Source organism: Staurois parvus, unplaced genomic scaffold, assembly GCF_062004578.1.
Source record: "Staurois parvus isolate SC_StPar_1 unplaced genomic scaffold, SC_StPar_1.0 ptg000096l, whole genome shotgun sequence".
Classification (NCBI taxonomy): Eukaryota; Metazoa; Chordata; class Amphibia; order Anura; family Ranidae; genus Staurois; species Staurois parvus.
The window spans coordinates 18,006,490-18,024,982 of NW_028317892.1; the positions used below are offsets into that span (position 1 = coordinate 18,006,490).

Below are 18,493 nucleotides of genomic sequence, written 5' to 3' on the forward strand. Positions count from 1 at the left end.
GCTTCCTCCCTCCCTCCCCAATGTCTCTCCTTGCTTCCTCCCTCCCTCCCTCCCCAATCTCTCTCCCTCCCCCCCCAATCTCTCTCCCTCCCCAATCTCTCTCCCCAATCTCTCTCCTTGCTTCCTCCCTCCCTCCCTCCCTCCCCAATCTCTCTCCTTGCTTCCTCCCTCCCTCCCTCCCCAATCTCTCTCCTTGCTTCCTCCCTCCCTCCCTCCCCAATCTCTCTCCTTGCTTCCTCCCTCCCTCCCTCCCCAATCTCTCTCCTTGCTTCCTCCCTCCCTCCCTCCCCAATCTCTCTCCTTGCTTCCTCCCTCCCTCCCTCCCCAATCTCTCTCCTTGCTTCCTCCCTCCCTCCCTCCCCAATCTCTCTCCTTGCTTCCTCCCTCCCTCCCTCCCTCCCCAATCTCTCTCCTTGCTTCCTCCCTCCCTCCCTCCCTCCCCAATCTCTCTCCTTGCTTCCTCCCTCCCTCCCTCCCTCCCCAATCTCTCTCCCTCCCTCCCTCCCCAATCTCTCTCCTTGCTTCCTCCCTCCCTCCCTCCCTCCCCAATCTCTCTCCTTGCTTCCTCCCTCCCTCCCTCCCCAATCTCTCTCCCTCCCTCCCCAATCTCTCTCCTTGCTTCCTCCCTCCCTCCCTCCCTCCCCAATCTCTCTCCTTGCTTCCTCCCTCCCTCCCTCCCCAATGTCTCTCCTTGCTTCCTCCCTCCCTCCCTCCCCAATCTCTCTCCTTGCTTCCTCCCTCCCTCCCTCCCCAATCTCTCTCCTTGCTTCCTCCCTCCCTCCCCAATCTCTCTCCTTCCCTTACCTTCCCTTCCTTCCTCCCCTCCTTCCCTTACCTTCCCTTCCTTCCTCCCCTCCTTCCCTTACCTTCCCTTCCTTCCTCCCCTTGCTTCTTTCCCTCTCCTCCTTTCCTTCCCTCCTCCCAAATTTCTCTCCTTTCTTCCCTTTTCCCTCCCAAGTCTCTCCCTCCCCTCCTCCTCTTACCTATTTTGTCCTCCAGCAATAGCTTTCATGAGTGCATCTAAAAGAGAAGCGTTTTGTTGTGTGCTAGTAGTTGGTCCCATGTGGGGACACCTGATGAAAAGGGAGATTCTGATTGGACACCTAATGTAAAGGACACCTGATGGGTGTTTATTTAATATTTTAATAACTTTATTCTGCATAAAACATTTTAACAGTGTCATTTCATGAGATAATTTACGAGGGCATGTTTTGGGGTGGATTTAGGGGTGGGGCAGGGTACGGGTAGGGTGGTGCAACTGGTGGTGAGCAACTCTTAAGGCCTGGCTAGTAGCTCAGGACTTGAAAATTTGAGCACTGACTGATAGTATAATGCTGCCTTGCCTTATTTTAAATATAGAATAAATAGTATTTCCACCTACTAGAATATAACACCTTAGTATTGTCTTCAGGGGGCGCAGACTATCATGGGAATATCTGGGACTGAAATATGTTTTACCTGTTTTGCATTTTAATAGGCTGCTATCGGTTTGAAGTGTGCAAGCTAATGTGTGAAAGACTAAAACTGAGCACATGGAAAGTCCAGCATGCTGTTCTTCAGTCTATGACTGCCTACTTTCAGGGGTAAGTTTTGATTGTAGCATGAATAACACATTCAGTAAGTTTTAGGGGGTTATAATTTGTCTTGTTTTCTGTGATTTGGCTTACACAGTTTATATAAATACATTGATATATATACAGGTACATAAATAAAACTACACCCAAAGGTTTTAAATGTAGTGAGAAGTATACAATTCCTCTCTGGGTGTTTTACTGCTGTATGAAAATTTCCCCCACACATGATCATGAGCTGACAACCCAGTGCATGGCTATAAATTGAATCTTCTGGTTCATCTGTCTGGTATGCATTCTGTATATATTCTTATGATGAATATACTAGGGGTCAGTGGCACTAGCATTATGGTGAAGTCCTAGCTTTCATATTAGGACTGGGAACATTGGTTCTTCTTTCTAAAGACATATCAGGAATGTTGAATTCATATCGCCCAATGTCCGGTACATGTCATTCTGGGTGCTGGGCAGGTAGTTTTTTTTCTGATTGCTTCCACACAGTGCCAGCCTCTGCACAACTCCGATTTAGTCCCTGGACAAGTAGTTATGTAAAAAATGTCCACACCCATGCGTATGTAGCAGTATAAAACTGACAGGAATAAAACCTGCCTTTTTTTTAATTCACTATGCCTGTTAGCCACTGGGTCATTTCCTGCTGCTGAAAACAATATTTGGGGATGCTTCTGGGGTCTCTACTACTTTATATCTCCCTGGAGTAGCAGTTATACCAAATATGCTGTGGTTTAGTGCAATTGTCTTCAAAGACATGATGTTGGTCTTTTTTTCCCCGAAGAAATATGTATTTTTTTTTATTTAAATATTTATTGATTTTTAAGTAAATAAATTATACAAACATACTCTTTTAAAAACATTGACACATTTTCAAAACATTTATCTTATCACCATTTCTACCCCTCCTACACCCCCCCTCACCCTCCTGTCTACAACCCCCCACCAACCAACCAACCCCCCCGCCCCCACCGCTCTGCATTTTCCTATTCCTTTCTGGAGATCCACATCCTCCAAAGAGAAGAGAAAAGTATAACCATATTATTTTATATTATCCCCCATACATTCTATATTTAACTTTGCCTTTTTGAATTTTTAAATTCCTCCCATTTGTTCCATCTTATATAATAACGCTCCATCTTATCCTCGCTTATATGGTAAAGTTCCTCCATCTTACATATTTGATCCACCCTATCGACCCAGTCCTCCTGTCTTCGCCAGAACTTGGGTATCAAGCCCTTTGCTGCATTCAAATAATACAATACACTAGATTTTTTTTTTATACTTTTTGACTGAAAGCTTGGTACTATGGAAAAGGCAAGTCTCTGGATCTAATATAATGTCAACCTCTTGTAATTTTCCGAATCAAGTTCACGATTTTCTCCCAGTACTCTTGTATTTTAGGACACTCCCACCATATGTGATACATAGTGCCTCTGCCTCCACATCCCCACCAACACAAAGGTGAATTATCTCCACTCAGTCTATGTGCCACACTCGGCGTAATATACCATCTTGCCAAACATTTAAAATTCATTTCTACCTCCCGCTTATTTAGTTTCATGAATTAATCTATACATTTTCCTCTGTTTTTCCACATCTATTATCACAACCATATCCCTTTCCCATTTTTCTATATATGGTGGCCTTATATCTGTGTCTATTTCAGTGAGAATCTTATATATTTTAGAAGTTCCATGTTTCCCATCCTCCCGTGTGTCTAATAACCGCTCAAAGGGGTTCCAATCCTTTCTTGTTCTTAAGGGTTTTGGAAGCTTCCCTACAAAGTGTTTCAATTGAAAATAATGCCACTCGTCCATTCTCGTGAAAACCTCTCCCTTTTTCTTTTCCAAATCCCTGAATGAACCCATTTCCTCCCCCACCATCATATCCCTCAATTGTGCATCTTCCTTCTTAATCCACTTCCCTGTGATACCTTCTTTACCTGGGGGAAAAAACTCTGTAGACCCTAAGGGCATTAACAGTGAATTAAATTCCCATCCCTTCTGTCTGTGCAATACATCCCAACTCTTAAAACATTTAATGTGAACCAACTTGTGCTATCTGCTAATCCTCGATGTTGTGTGGGCACCCATATGATCCTACTTGGATTAGTTTTACTTAGTACATTTTCAATTTTAACCCAGCTTTTCCCTTTTGCATTATGTGTCCAGTCAAAAATTCTCCCCATTACTGAGTTATAGTATCTTTTAAAATCTGGTACTCCCAGTCCGCCTTTCTCTTTATTTCTACTTAAAATTTCATAACCTATTCTTGGTTTTTTATTCCTCCAAATATATCTTATCGATTTTTAATTATTTTAAAATATGCTTCTGGAAGTTTAATTGGTATCATTTGAAATTTATATAAGATTTTTGGAACAGGCACCATTTTTATCAGATTTATACGACCTATCCATGACGGGGGTTCCCCCTCCTAATTTCCTTAGTTCATCCTTAATCTCATTTAACAATGGAATATAGTTTATCTTATACAAGTTCTTAGAGGAGGCAGTTAATTTTATTCCTAGATATTTTAATTCATTTTCTCTCCAGACGAAGGGAAATTCCTCTTGTATCTTATTTTTCTCTCTATTTGGAAGGTTTATAGTTAAGATCTCTGTTTATGTTGGATTAAGTTTTAAGTTTGATATCTCCCCATACTCTTTCAGTAATTTCATTAAGTTTGGTAATGTTATCCTAGGGTTCCCCACATAAAACAACATATCATCTGCCACCTTTTGCTCTGTGTTTCCAATCCGCATTCCCCTGATATCCGCATTATTCCTTATTGCAGACAATAGAGATTCTAATGACATAACATATAATAGTGGAGACAGAGGGCATTCCTGTCTTGTTCCATTTAGCATCCTGAAATACTCTGATAAATCCCCATTAACCATGATTGCTGCAGAGGGTACACTATTTAACTTCTTTATCCTTTCTCTCATTCTAACTCCAATCCCCAGTACTTCCAGTGTATCCATCATATATGACCAGTCTACCCTATCAAATGCCTTTTCGGCGTCAATCGAGAGCACCACCGCAGGGGTTTTCTCTTTTCTGCTTTTATGGATGAGGAACAAGGATCTCAAACCGTTATCTCTACCCTCTCTCCCTGGAACAAAGCCCACTTGATCTATATGTATCCATTCAGGCATTAGGTCTTTCAACCTATTTGCCAGAACTTTTGCATATAATTTAGTATCTGTGTTCAGTAAAGAAATCGGTCTATAGCTTGAACATTGAGTGACATCCTTTCCTTCTTTATGAATGAGAACTACATGTGCTTGTAGGGATTCCCGCCTCATTTCCATTTCTCCCCCCAATGCGTTCATATATATCCTTAATTTAGGTACTAATAGTTCTTTATATTTTTTATAATACCTCACCGTTTATCCGTCTGGCCCTGGGCTTTTCCCAACCATGGTACTTTTTAATGCTGATTGTATTTCCCCTGCGTTATTTCTGATTCTAGGGAATTCAATTGTACCTCACTTATTTTCGGTAATCTTGCATTTTTTAAATATGCCCTTCTTTTTTCCACTTTTCCTATTCTGTCATTATTTGTAGAATTATGGGGAGTAATATTATATAAATTACTATAATATTCTTCAAACACCCTAGCAATGTCTTTGGTTGAATATACTAATTTTCCTTTGGGGTCTCTTATTTTTTTCTATATAGTTCCTAGATTTTTTCGAAGAAATGTGTATTAAGACACTATAAGCAGCTGTTGCCAGAATTTGCTTCTTTAAATGTGAAAAACCTACACCCACATGAATAGCAGAGTTATTCAAAGATTATCTATGATGTATAACATATGAATAAAAATGTTACTTTCAGTGATTTGTTTTCAAAGTGGTTGACTTATAAGCAATGCATGTGATGTGTATTGAACTGATAAAAAATGTTGCATGCCTTTTCCTTCTTTTTATAGGTTATTGATTTTAGAAAAGGAGCACTCAGACATTGTGGCCCTTACAGAAATCCTTTCAGAAGCCTGTCCAGCGATAGCACATTCACTAGGTAAAGCGTCTTTATTCTATGAGCAGTGTTCTTGTCCTCCTTAGCCCTTTTATGTTGTCCATTTGGCTGTTTTATTACTTTTCTCTGAATATTATTGTTAGACTTAAGTTTAGGCAACCAGCACGTAGTGTATAGAATAAGACACGACAGTCTCTGAATTCACATAGGGTTATCCAAAGGTTTTCCATATTCTGAAACCTTTCTAATGACCAGTGTTTAGCTGATATTCGTAAAAAGGAAACACATGTAGTGTCTTGTGAGCTGAAGATTGCTGTAGTTATATTGTGCTTGGAGCATACCTCAATAATAGGCAGATCTCATTGTCACAAGACATACTAAATTGTGGTGACCATAATGTTTTGTGCATATTAACCGGTCAGAGCCTTTTCTACCGCAGTGCCTTACCCTAATTGAACAGTTGTTTGGTTTTAAAAGTAAACATATTATTTTTCTTCTATTTCTAAACTTTTTTTGTGTGCCTAAATTCGCCAAGAGTCTACAGATATTCTTTACATTGTTCCTGTTAGTGACCAACATTGACAGTCATACCACTGCATTCTATTTTTACCTCAATTTTGGCTTCAGTCCAGTATTACAAATAAAAGTGAGGGAAAATATAATACATCCTGAATATTAAGCAATTTAAAATGGTTAAGAAAATTGCAGTCCTCTGGAGACCCTCAAAATTATACGGAAACCACATAAAAGTGATATAAGCAGATGCTAAATCCAAGAAAACACACAAACTAAATGTGAAACAGTAGTGTGATAGATAAACAAGTGGGATACTGGGAAAAGATAAAAAGGTACAAGTCCAAAAAACATTAACTAGCCTTTGGCAATAAAGTCCTGAGGTATCAGCCAAGGGAATCGGAATCCACTTCAGGGTAAACATAGACAATGCATTTCCAGAAAGAGAGAACAATGAAGGAGGAGTTTTAAGAACTAATTGGTGGGCGAAACTGAAAAAAAAAAAGAAAATGGAAAGACAGCCAGGTTAGTGTAAAAGTGTGAACAGTAAAAACACTATAAACAAAATAGTATTAAACGTTTGTATGGTCTATGCCAATAAAAGGAACTTTTATCTAGTGAGAACCTTAAATCAAAAAGAGAAAATTAAACTCTACTAAATATATAATAAACACACACACGTACACAGCGGGTAAAATAAGTACTGAACACGTCACCTTTTTTCTCAGTAAATATATTTCTAAAGGTGCTATTAATATTTACTTTTCACCACATGTCTGTAACAACCCATGCAATCCATACATACAAAGAAACCAAAACAAATAAGTTCAGAAATTAGGTTATGTGCAATAAAATGTAATGACACAGGGAAAAAGTATTGAACATGCTAACTGAAATTTATTTAATACTTTTGTACAAAATCCTTTGTTGGTAATGACAGCTTCCACACGCTTCCTCTATGGATAAACTAGTCGCATGCATTGTTCAGATGTGATTTTGTCCCATTCTTCAAATCATGACGGTTCCTTGGGCCTCTACTATGAACTTTGACCTTTTAGTTCTTTCCATACATTTTCTATTAGATTCAAGTTAGATGATTGGCTGGACCATTCTTGCAGCTTTATTTTCTTTCCTTAAGAGTTTCCTTGGCTATGTGTTTGGGATCATTGTCTTGCTGAAATGTCCACCCTCTTTCCCCTTCTTCATCCTGGTAGATGACAGCAGAATTTTATCAAGAATGTCTTGTTACATTGTCCCATTCATCCTTCCTTCAGTAATATGAAGTTTTGTCTGTACCATATGCTGAAAAATAGCCCCACACCATGATGTTCCCACCTCCAAACTTTACGGTTGGTATGGTGTTTTTGGGGTGATATGCAGTGCCATTTGACCTCCAAACATGGTGTGTATTATGGCATCCAAAGAGTTCAAATTTGGTCTCATCTGACCAGACTATATTTTTTCAGTATTTCACAGGCTTGTCTAAATGTTGTGCAGCCCACTTTAACCAGCTCCTGCCCGCCATATAGTAATATGACGGATGCAAGGTGGTTCTCTCGTTCTGGGAGGACGTCCTATAACGTCCTCCCATTCTAACCACACATGCACGGCTCCCAGAGCGCGCGGCGATCGGCAGTGCGTTGTGTCCCTAGGACACAGCGGATCACCGATCAATGGAAAGAGCCGAAGATGTCGGCTCGGTCATGTGATCAGCTGTGTCCAATCACTGATGCCCATCAGTGCCACCTACCAGTGCCTCCTCATCAGTGCCATCTATCAGTGTCCATCAGTGCAGCCTATCAGTGCCCATCACTGCAGCCTCATTAGCGCACATCAGTGAAGGAGAAAAATCTATTATTTACAAAATTTTATAACAAAAACTAAGAAAAAACCTTTTCTTTTTTTTTCAAAATTTTCAGTGGTTTTTGGTTTGGTTTGTTTAAGAAAAAATAAACCCAGAGGTGATTAAATACCACCAAAATAAAGCTCTATCTGTCACAGAAAAATTATAAAAATTTATATGGGTACAGTGTTCCATGACCGCGCAATTGTCTTTCAAAGTGCAACAGCGCTGAAAGCTGGAAATTGGCCTGGGCAGGAAGGGGGTATAAGTGCCCAGTACGCTAGTGGTTAAACAAGCTTCAACATGCTTTTTTTTCAGCAATAGAGTCTTGCGTGGTGAGTGTATATACAGGCCATGGCAATTGAGTGCATTACTTATTGTGTTCTTTGAAACAATTGTACTTGCTAATTCCAGGTCTTTCTGAAGCTTCCACAAGTGGTCCTTGGCTCTTGGACAACTCTTCTAATAATTCTTTTCACTCCTCTGTCAGAAATCTTGAGAGGGGCACCTGGTCGTGGCTGGTTTATGTTGAAATGATGATCTTTCCACTGTCAGATTATGGCCCCAACAGTGCACAGTGGAACATTCAGGAGTTTAGAAATTGTTGTATAACCAATGCCATCAGTATGTTTTGAAACAATAAGGTTGCAAAGGTCTTGAGAAAGCTCCTTGCTTTTTGTGTGACACCATAGTACTGAGACACATTTTTATAGGTCATTAGTTGAGACTGAACCAGCTGATATTAATTTGCACTGACAAGGGGCATGATTGCTTTCTAATTACTGATAGATTTCAGCTAGTGTCTTGGCTTTCCATGCCTTTTTGCACTTCCCTTTCTTCACGTGTTCAATACTTTTTTCCGTGTCATTCCATTTTATTATACATAATTTCTGAACTTGTTTGTTTTGCTTTCTTTGTATGTATGGATTGCATGGATTGTTACCAACATGCGGGTAAAAATTTCATATCAATCGGACCTGTGTGTGTGTGTGTGTGTGTATATATATATATATATATATACACACGTTCCGGGAGAACATTCGTAAATCGGATTCGTTCGTAAGTCTGGCAAAGTGAGTCTTGTACACCTTTTGACACAAATATACAATGTAAGCATTAAAAAAAACACAAAAATTCTGTAAGTAAACTATTTTTGCTTTAACAGTTACCTTAAAATGGTGTTACAGTACCACAACTGGCATAAAGTGGAAGAGGGTTACTAACTGGAGGAGGGAGGATAGGTAGAGATGGTGGAGCTGAAGGATCATCAGCAATAGGAGATGGAGGGCAAGATGGAATTTGGCCCACACCTGATGTTGATGGAGCTGAAGGAACAGCAGCAATAGGAGATGGAGGGCAAGATGGAATTTCACTCACACCTGATGTTGATGACACAGGTTTTTTCATGGATTCAATTCTGTCTACCGTCTGGAAATAATGATCCAGTGATGTTTCAGTAGTATTTCTTCTTTCTCATCATAAATGACTCTGTAGCACTGGATGGCATTCTGAACAGCTGCTGCAACCTTTGTGTATCATTCTACGTTGGAGTCCTCAAAAACAAACCGTGCCTCTTCAAGTAAAGAAAATCCCCTTTGCATTTCCTGTGTTGGGAATCTCTTTGGTTCTTCATTTACATCTTCCTCTTGGCTCTCTCTGTCTTTTCGCTGGGCCTCTAATTCCATCAGGTTTTCATTAGTAAGCTCCACATGTTGCACAGCAAGGAGTTCAATGAAGTCATCCTCTTGCAGATCTAGCTCCAGCTTCATTCTAAATGTCACTAAGTTGTTGAAGACCTCTTTGGACTCCTTGCCCATCTTCTCAAGTCCACGAACCTCATGAACAAACTGCAGGCAAAAGTTCTTCCAAACCCTATTCATGGTGACAGCTGAAGCCTCACGCCAAGCAAAGTTGACTCCTTGGTCCACAGGTTGGATGAGCACTAGTATTCGGTGACAGATGCACTACTTTTACGTTGGGACGAAAGTCATCCATGAATTGGGGGTGACCTGGTGCATTGTCAAGCAGCAAATGAATGTTGAATGGGATATCTTTCTCCAAACAATATTTCTCTATCTCTGGGATAAAGTGGTGGAAAAACCAGTCCTGGAAAATGGCTTGTGTAACCCTGGCTTTGCAGTTACTCTTCCACACAACAGGTAGAGAGCCCTTGGCTATGTTTTTGAGAGCTTTTGGGTTCTCTGATACAAGGTCTCAGGTGTGAATGGGGAGCAGGTGTGTTTAAATTTGGTGTTATCGCTCTCACTCTCATACTGGTCACTGGAAGTTCAACATGGCACCTCATGGCAAAGTACTCTGAGGAGCTGAAAAAAAAATTGTTTATAACCAAGGCTATAAAATGATTGCTGAGACCCTGAAACTGAGCTGCAGCACAGTGGCCAAGACCATACAGCGGTTTAACAGGATAGGTTCCACTCAGAACAGACCTCACCATAATCAACCAAAGCAGTTGAGTACACGTGCTCAGCGCCATATCCAGAGGTTGCCTTTGGGAAATAGATTTATGAGTGCTGCCAGCATTGCTGCAGAGGTTGAAGGGGTGGGGGGTCATCTCAGACCATACGCTGCACACTGCATCAAATTAGTCTGCATGGCTGTCATCCCAGAAGGAAGCCTCTTCTAAAGACCAAGATAAACTTATTTGATTCAGATGGTGTCAAGCATGTGTGTCTGAAACCAGGTGAGGAGTACAAAGACTAGTGTGTCTTGCCTACAGTCAAGCATGGTGGTGGGAGTGTCAAGGTCTGGGGCTGCATGAGTGCTGCTGGCACTGGGAAGCTACATTTCATTGAGGGAACCATGAATGCCAACATGTACTGTGACATACTGAAGCAGAGCATAATCCCCTCCCTCCGGAGACTGGGCCACAGGCAGTATTCCAACATAACAACCCCAAACACACCTCCAAGATGACCACTGCCTTGCTAAAGAAGCTGAGGGTAAAGGTGATGGACTGGCCAAGCATGTCTCCAGACCTAAACCCTATTGAGCATCTGTGGGGCCTCCTCAAACGGAAGGTGGAGGAGCGCAAGGTCTCTAACATCCACCAGCTCTGTGATGTCGTCATGGAGGAGTGGAAGAGGACTCCAGTGGCAGCCTGTGAAGCTCTGGTGATCTCTATGCCCAAGAGGGTTAAGGCAGTGCTGGAAAATAATGGTGGCCACACAAAATATTGACACCTTGGGCCCAATTTGGACATTTTCACTTAGGGATGTACTCACTTTTGTTGCCAGCGGTTTAGACATTAATGGCTCTGTGTTGAGTTATTTTGAGGGGACAGCAAATTTACACTGTTATACAAGCTGTACACTCACTACTTTACATTGTAGCAAAGTGTCATTTCTTCAGTGTTGTCGCATGAAAAGATATAAAAAATATTTACAAAAATGTGAGGGGTGTACTCACTTCTGTGAGTTGCTGTGTGTGTATGTATATACAGTCAGGTCCATAAATATTGGGACATTGACACAATTCTAACACTTTTGGCTCTATACACCACCCCAATGGATTTGAATTTCAATGAACAAGATGTGCTTTAACTGCAGACTGTCACCTTTAATTTGAGGGTATTTACATCCAAATCAGGTGAACGGTGTAGGAATTACAACAGTTTGTATATGTGCCTCCCACTTGTTAAGGGACCAAAAGTAATGGGACAATTGGCTTCTCAGCTGTTCCATGGCCAGGTGTGTGTTATTCCCTCATTATCCCAATTACAATGAGCAGATAAAAGGTCCGGAGTTCATTTTAAGTGTGCTATTTGCATTTGGAATCTGTTGCTGTCAACTCTCAAGATGAGATCCAAAGAGCTGTCACTATCACTGAAGCAAGCCATCATTAGGCTGAAAAACAAAACAAACCCATCAGAGAGATAGCAAAAACATTAGGCATGGCCAAAACAACTGTTTGGAACATTCTTAAAAAGAAGGAATGCACCGGTGAGCTCAGCAACACCAAAAGACCCGGAAGACCACGGAAAACAACTGTGGTGGATGACCGAAGAATTCTTTCCCTGGTGAAGAAAACACCCTTCACAACAGTTGGCCAGATCAAGAACACTCTCCAGGAGGTAGGTGTATGTGTGTAAAAGTCAACAATCAAGAGAAGACTTAACCAGAGTGAATACAGAGGGTTCACCACAAGATGTAAACCATTGGTGAGCCTCAAAAACAGGAAGGCCAGATTAGAGTTTGCCAAACGACATCTAAAAAAGCCTTCACAGTTCTGGAACAACATCCTATGGACAGATGAGACCAACATCAACTTGTACCAGAGTGATGGGAAGAGAGGAGTATGGAGAAGGAAAGGAACTGCTTATGATCCTAAGCATACCACCTCATCAGTGAAGCATGGTGGTGTTAGTTTCATGGCGTGGGCATGTATGGCTGCCAATGGAACTGGTTCTCTTGTATTTATTGATGATGTGACTACTGACAAAAGCAGCAGGATGAATTCTGAAGTGTTTCGGGCAATATTATCTGCTCATATTCAGCCAAATGCTTCAGAACTCATTGGATGCTTCACAGTGCAGATGGACAATGACCCAAAGCAGACTGCAAAAGCAACCAAAGAGTTTTTTAAGGGAAAGAAGTGGAATGTTATGCAATGGCCAAGTCAATCACCTGACCTGAATCCGATTGAGCATACATTTCACTTGCTGAAGACAAAACTGAAGGGAAAATGCCCCAAGAACAAGCAGGAACTGAAGACAGTTGCAGTAGAGGCCTGGAAGAGCATCACCAGGGATGAAACCCAGCGTCTGGTGATGTCTATGCGTTCCAGACTTCAGGCTGTAATTGACTGCAAAGGATTTGCAACCAAGTATTAAAAAGTGAAAGTTTGATTTATGATTATTATTCTGTCCCATTACTTTTGGTCCCTTAACAAGTGGTAGGCACATATGCAAACTGTTGTTATTGCTACACTGTTCATCTGATTTGGATGTAAATACCCTCAAATTAAAGCTGACAGTCTGCAGTTAAAGCACATCTTGTTCATTGACTTTCAAATCCATTGTGGTGGTGTATAGAGCCAAAAATGTTAGAATTGTGTCGATGTCCAAATATTTATGGACCTGACTGTATGTGTTTGTATGTATATGTGTATGTGTATATATATATATATATATATATATATATATATATAATCTCACACGCACACACCAGGTGCACTAGATGGGCAACAATGAGACGACCCTTAAAACAGGAATGGTTTTACAGGTTGAGGTCACTGACATTTTTCCCCTACTCATCTTTTCTGACGAGTTTTCACTAGTTTTGCATTTGGCTAGAGTTGGTGTCACTACTGGTAGCATGAGGCTATACCTGGACCCTACAGAGGTTGCACAGGCAGTCCAACTCCTCCAGGATGGCACATCAATATGTGCCACTGCCAGAAGGTTTGCTCTGTCTCCCTGCACAGTCTCAAGAGCATGGAGGAGATTCCAGGAGACAAGCAGTTACTGTAGGAGACCATAGATGATCCTTAACCCATCAGCAGGGCCGGAATCTGCTCCTTTGTGCAAGGAGAAGCAGGATGAGCACTGCCAGAGCCCTACAAAATTACGTCCAGCAGGTCACTGGTGTGAATGTCTCTGACCAAACAATCAGAAACAGACTTCATGAGGGTGGTCTGAGGGCCCTACGTTCTCTAGTGGGCCCTGTGCTCACTGCTTGGCACTATAGAGCTCGATTGGCATTTGCTATTAAATACCAGAATTGTCAGGTCTGCCACTGGCATTTCATGCTTTTCACAGATGAGAGCATGTTCACCCTGAGCATGTGACAGACGTGAAAGGGCCTGGATACGCCGTGGAAAACGTTATGCTTCCTGTAACATCGTTCAGCATGACTGTTTTGGTGGTGGGTCAGTGATGGTCTGGGGAAGCATATCCATGGAGGGATGCGCAGACCTCTACAGACTAGACAACGGCACCCTGACTGCTATTAGGTATGGGGATGAAATCCTTGGACCCATTGTCAGACCCTACGCTGGTGCAGTGAGTCCTGGGTTCCTCCTGGTGCATCACAATGCCTGGCCTCATGTGGCGAGTGTATGCAGGCAGTTCTTGGAGGATGAAGGAATTGATACCATTGAATGGCCCCCACACTCGCCTGACCTAAATCCAATAGAACACCTCTGGGATATCATGTTTCGATCTATCCGACGACGCCAGCTCAGTGATGCCCTGCTCCAGATCTGGGAGGAAATACCCCAGGACACCATCCTTTGCTTACCGTATTTCGTGCTCCATAAGACGCACCTGACCATAAGACGCACCTGACCATAAGACGCACCTAGGTTTTAGAGGTGAAAAACAAGAAAAAAATATTCTGAACCAATGGACTGCAGACACAGTACAGGCGATGACCAGAGACTGCGGACACAGTACAGGCGATGACCAGAGACTGCGGACACAGTACAGGCGATGACCAGAGACTGCGGACACAGTACAGGCGATGACCAGAGACTGCGGACACAGTACAGGGGATGACCAGAGACTGCGGACACAGTACAGGGGATGACCAGAGACTGCGGACACAGTACAGGGGATGACAAGAGACTGCGGACACAGTACAGGGGATGACAAGAGACTGCGGACACAGTACAGGGGACGACAAGAGACTGCGGACACAGTACAGGGGACGACCAGAGACTGCGGACACAGTACAGGGGACGACCAGAGACTGCGGACCAGTACAGGGGACGACCAGAGACTGCGGACACAGTACAGGGGACGACCAGAGACTGCGGACACAGTACAGGGGACGACCAGAGACTGCGGACACAGTACAGGGGACGACCAGAGACTGCGGACACAGTACAGGGGACGACCAGAGACTGCGGACACAGTACAGGGGACGACCAGAGACTGCGGACACAGTACAGGGGACGACCAGAGACTGCGGACACAGTACAGGGGACGACCAGAGACTGCGGACCTTTGGGGAGGGAGGGGGAGCGGGTAGCTGAAGTTGTTCTTTCTTTAGTGTGGGCACGCTGGCTTCTTCCCGCGCCAGCTTCTGTGACAGCCGGGTGCCCACTGCGCATGCGCGAGAAGCGCTGCGCTTTGTAAATGGCCCGGCGCCTTCTGGAACCTGTCATGTGTCCCAGAAGTCGCCGGACCATTCACCAAGCGCAGCGCTTCTCGCGCATGCGCAGTGGGCACCCGGCTGTCACAGAAGCCGGCGCGGGAAGACTGTACACGCTGGACAGAGGAACAGGTAAGGTCCTGCAGGAGAGAAGAGCGGAGCTGCCGGCCCGGTATTCTGACATGGCGGCGGCGGAAATACCGGACCGGCTGCTCCATAAGACACACTGACATTTTCCCCCCTTTTTTTGGGGGGAAAAAAAGTACGTCTTATAGAGCGAAAAATACGGTAATTGGGAGCATGCCCTGATGTTGGCAGGCATGCATACAAGCACGTGGGGTCCATACAAACTACTATTGAGTTGCTGCAATGATATTTCAGCAAAATGGACAAGCCTGCTGAATCATTTGTTCACTTTAATTTTCGGGGTATCTTTGAATTCAGTCCTCTGTAGGCTGATAATTTTCATTTCCATCAAACGATGGGGCATCCTTAGGTTCCTAACACGTTACCCAGTCCATATCAGTATAGATATCCAGCATGTTATTTTTCCCCATTGAGATCTGATGTGTTTTCAAAGTGTTCCTTTAATTTTTTTGAGCAGTGTATATGTATGTATATATAATATATTTAATTTCCCACAAAATTGTGACAAAAAATTACTACTTGGAAAAAAAAACTAATTATGCCTCTGACTAAATATATTGGAATGTCTACTTTCCCAAAAGGGATCATTTTGGAGGTACAGTATATGTACTGTCCTGGCATTTTAAGGCCTCAAGAAATTAGATAAGCAATCAGTAAGTACATTAGGACTGATCAATTTTCAAGTATAAATACCATAGTCTTCAGGCTTCACACAGACTAATATACACTGATTTGGGTTATTTTTTTTACAAAAGAAATGTGGCAGAATACATTTTGGCCTAAATATATCAAGAGGGATTATTTTTTTGCAAATTTTTATAACAAACTAAGAAAAAATGTGTTCATTTTTTTTCAAATTGTTTTATTTTTTTTTGCTTATAAAGCTAAAAAAATAAAATGTTCAATTGAGTACAGTGTTGCATGAGTAATTGTCACTCAAAGTGTGAGAGAGCTCAAAAATGGCCTGGGGAGTCCCTTAGTCTAACAAAAAATACATTTTATATAAACCAATGGCATTCACATCTCTAAAAAAATATATAGTTTTTTTTTGTCAAAATACATTTTTTCCCAAGTCCCTATGGTTTTTAATTAATCAACCTGCATGTAACAATTAGAGTTTGGGGCCAGTAATATATTTTTCCTTCGTAGTTTTTCTATCTTTCTGTGATTACATTGGAATTATCTGGTCCGTTTAGATGTAAATAGTGCTTTATGTGTTCTCTAAAAATTTCTTTAATATTTTATGTTGTAAAATTATGTACATCATTGTACCATATTAATGTTTTATCAAATATCAATGTTTTTTTATTCACTTTTGTTAGAAAATAAGAGTTATTCATCCATAAGAACAGAAGCTCTTTCTGTATTAGAACTACTAATAAAGAAACTCGAAGGTAAGTCAGTTGTATGAATAAGTACTTGTAATTATTGTCAGAAAAGCAACCTAGAGTTGTAATGTTTTTGAAAAAAAATTTGTGCTGTGCTAAAATGCAGCACATTCCATTTTCCTCCAACACACACCAATGTGAACCAGAATATTTGCATTGTCCTTATATTGGGACTGCCCAATGCAGATGGTATGCACAAACCCTTAAAACTATTTAAAGCAGACCTTAGCTGTAGAGTAGAAGTGTAAAAATATACTTTGCTAAAAATGTACTGAATAAAAGACAGGAATGGTTTAAAGGATGAAGTGAATTGCCAAGTCCAAATATTGAATTGTAATTACGCCAGATCCGTACTGTCAGTATGTCACTGTCATACTTTCAGAGATCCCCAGCCTAAAGTCGCCATTCTCTTACTGCTCTTGAAAGCTGGCTTCCTGAAGACTTCTGAAGGAGCTGCTCCCTCTCATGATTTTCACTGGGTGTTTGCATTTAAGTCGTTATAACCAGCACTTTAAGAGCCCTAAAATGCAAGGCACTTTACACATACAGTATATCCTGCTTCTCCATATTGGCTTACTACTTTGATCAATAATCTCAGTAGCAAGTGTGAAGGTGTGGGAGGGGGTAGGCCAGGACTTGACTTCATCATAAAATGTTGAAACTGGCATATTGGAGCGCCCAAAGTACCTGTACATGCCCGTATTTTATGGAGTCAGTTTAAAAGCTTTATACTGTTTTAGCTTGATAAGTAAATCACTGCATGTTATCCGCATCTAATCATTTTTGTGTGTTGACATAAATTTGTGCATTTGGTTCCCATGCTTCTTACCCCTACCAGAAACTTTCTGCTATTGAAGCAAAATCTGTCCAATCCCTTCCAAATTTTTAATTTGTACAACTTCTTACTTATTTTTCTTTTTTATTCATAAATTTGTTTTCCAGATTCAAAACAGTGGGAAAGTCTTACAGTAGAAAACAGAAATTTGCTAATTATTTCTTTATCTACAATGGAAATGGACAGCAGGCCTGATCTGAAAGACAAAGGATTATTACTAAAGAAACAATTAGAGAACTTAAACTAAAATAACTCATCTACATAACAGTGAGATTCATGTGCTGTGGATTTTGAATTCTGTTCTTTCCAAGTTTGCATATGTTCTATAGCATGCATCATTCCATGCCTAAAATAAATGTCCATGAATAATTTTCTTGTACATTTTTCTAATTTGCATCAATAACTGTTTATAAATTGAACGCCTATATACAATGAGTTTCTTGAGTGTTCTGTACAGGACATTTGCACTAATTAACTTGCATTTCCAGATCAATCACATTTGAAAAATAGAGTGGTCAAATTGTATATTTAGCCCAAGCCCTTTAGTTTTCAGTAAAGTAGGGAAGGGTTTAACCCCCTGGCAGTTTCCCTTCACATTCTGTCCTAGATGCACAACAGGAAGATTTCCCTCACCTCTTCTTCTAGAGACATTACATTTTTGGATTTCACCTAACTTTTAATTCTAGAGAATAGTCACATGTACAGGCAGAGGGATGAATCTTCCCAATGGGGATACAGGCAGAATTGATAAACTTGATAGAGGATCTAACCCTTCCCTACTAGATAGACAAGGTTTTCTCAGAGATTTATTTTAAATTATATATGTGATATTTCATTTGTTCTAAAAAAAAAATTGTTGTCTTGAAGGGGAGCTTCGCTCTCTCAATCAACATTAACTATTTTTAATTCTTATGCTGCTAGTACCAGCAAATAGATAGGAACTTATATTATGTTTACTTGTGTTAAACTTTTTTTTTTTTTACACATCTCTTCAGTTACTTCCTGGTTTCCATGCCAAGGCAAACTATATATTCATCCCAGGAGTGTTCAGGAGGGAAGGAGTACCTGAGCTAAGGGTAGATGGATTCC

The 18,493-nt window shown here is 41.3% G+C and overlaps 1 protein-coding gene across 2 annotated transcripts in view; it reads left to right on the top strand.

The window, feature by feature from the left end:
- The window catches only part of ECPAS (Ecm29 proteasome adaptor and scaffold), a 171,195-nt gene extending 153,422 nt beyond the window's left edge, over nt 1-17,773 (top strand). For both annotated transcript variants that reach the window (XM_089670950.1, XM_089670951.1), the window contains 4 exons: nt 1,478-1,583; nt 5,520-5,608; nt 16,504-16,575; nt 17,512-17,773. In XM_089670950.1, coding sequence (XP_089527076.1) covers nt 1,478-1,583; nt 5,520-5,608; nt 16,504-16,575; nt 17,512-17,651 — 407 coding nt within the window. In that variant the 3' untranslated portion in view covers nt 17,652-17,773. The remainder of the gene's footprint in view (nt 1-1,477; nt 1,584-5,519; nt 5,609-16,503; nt 16,576-17,511) is intronic.
- The last annotated feature ends 720 nt before the right edge of the window (nt 17,774-18,493 follow it).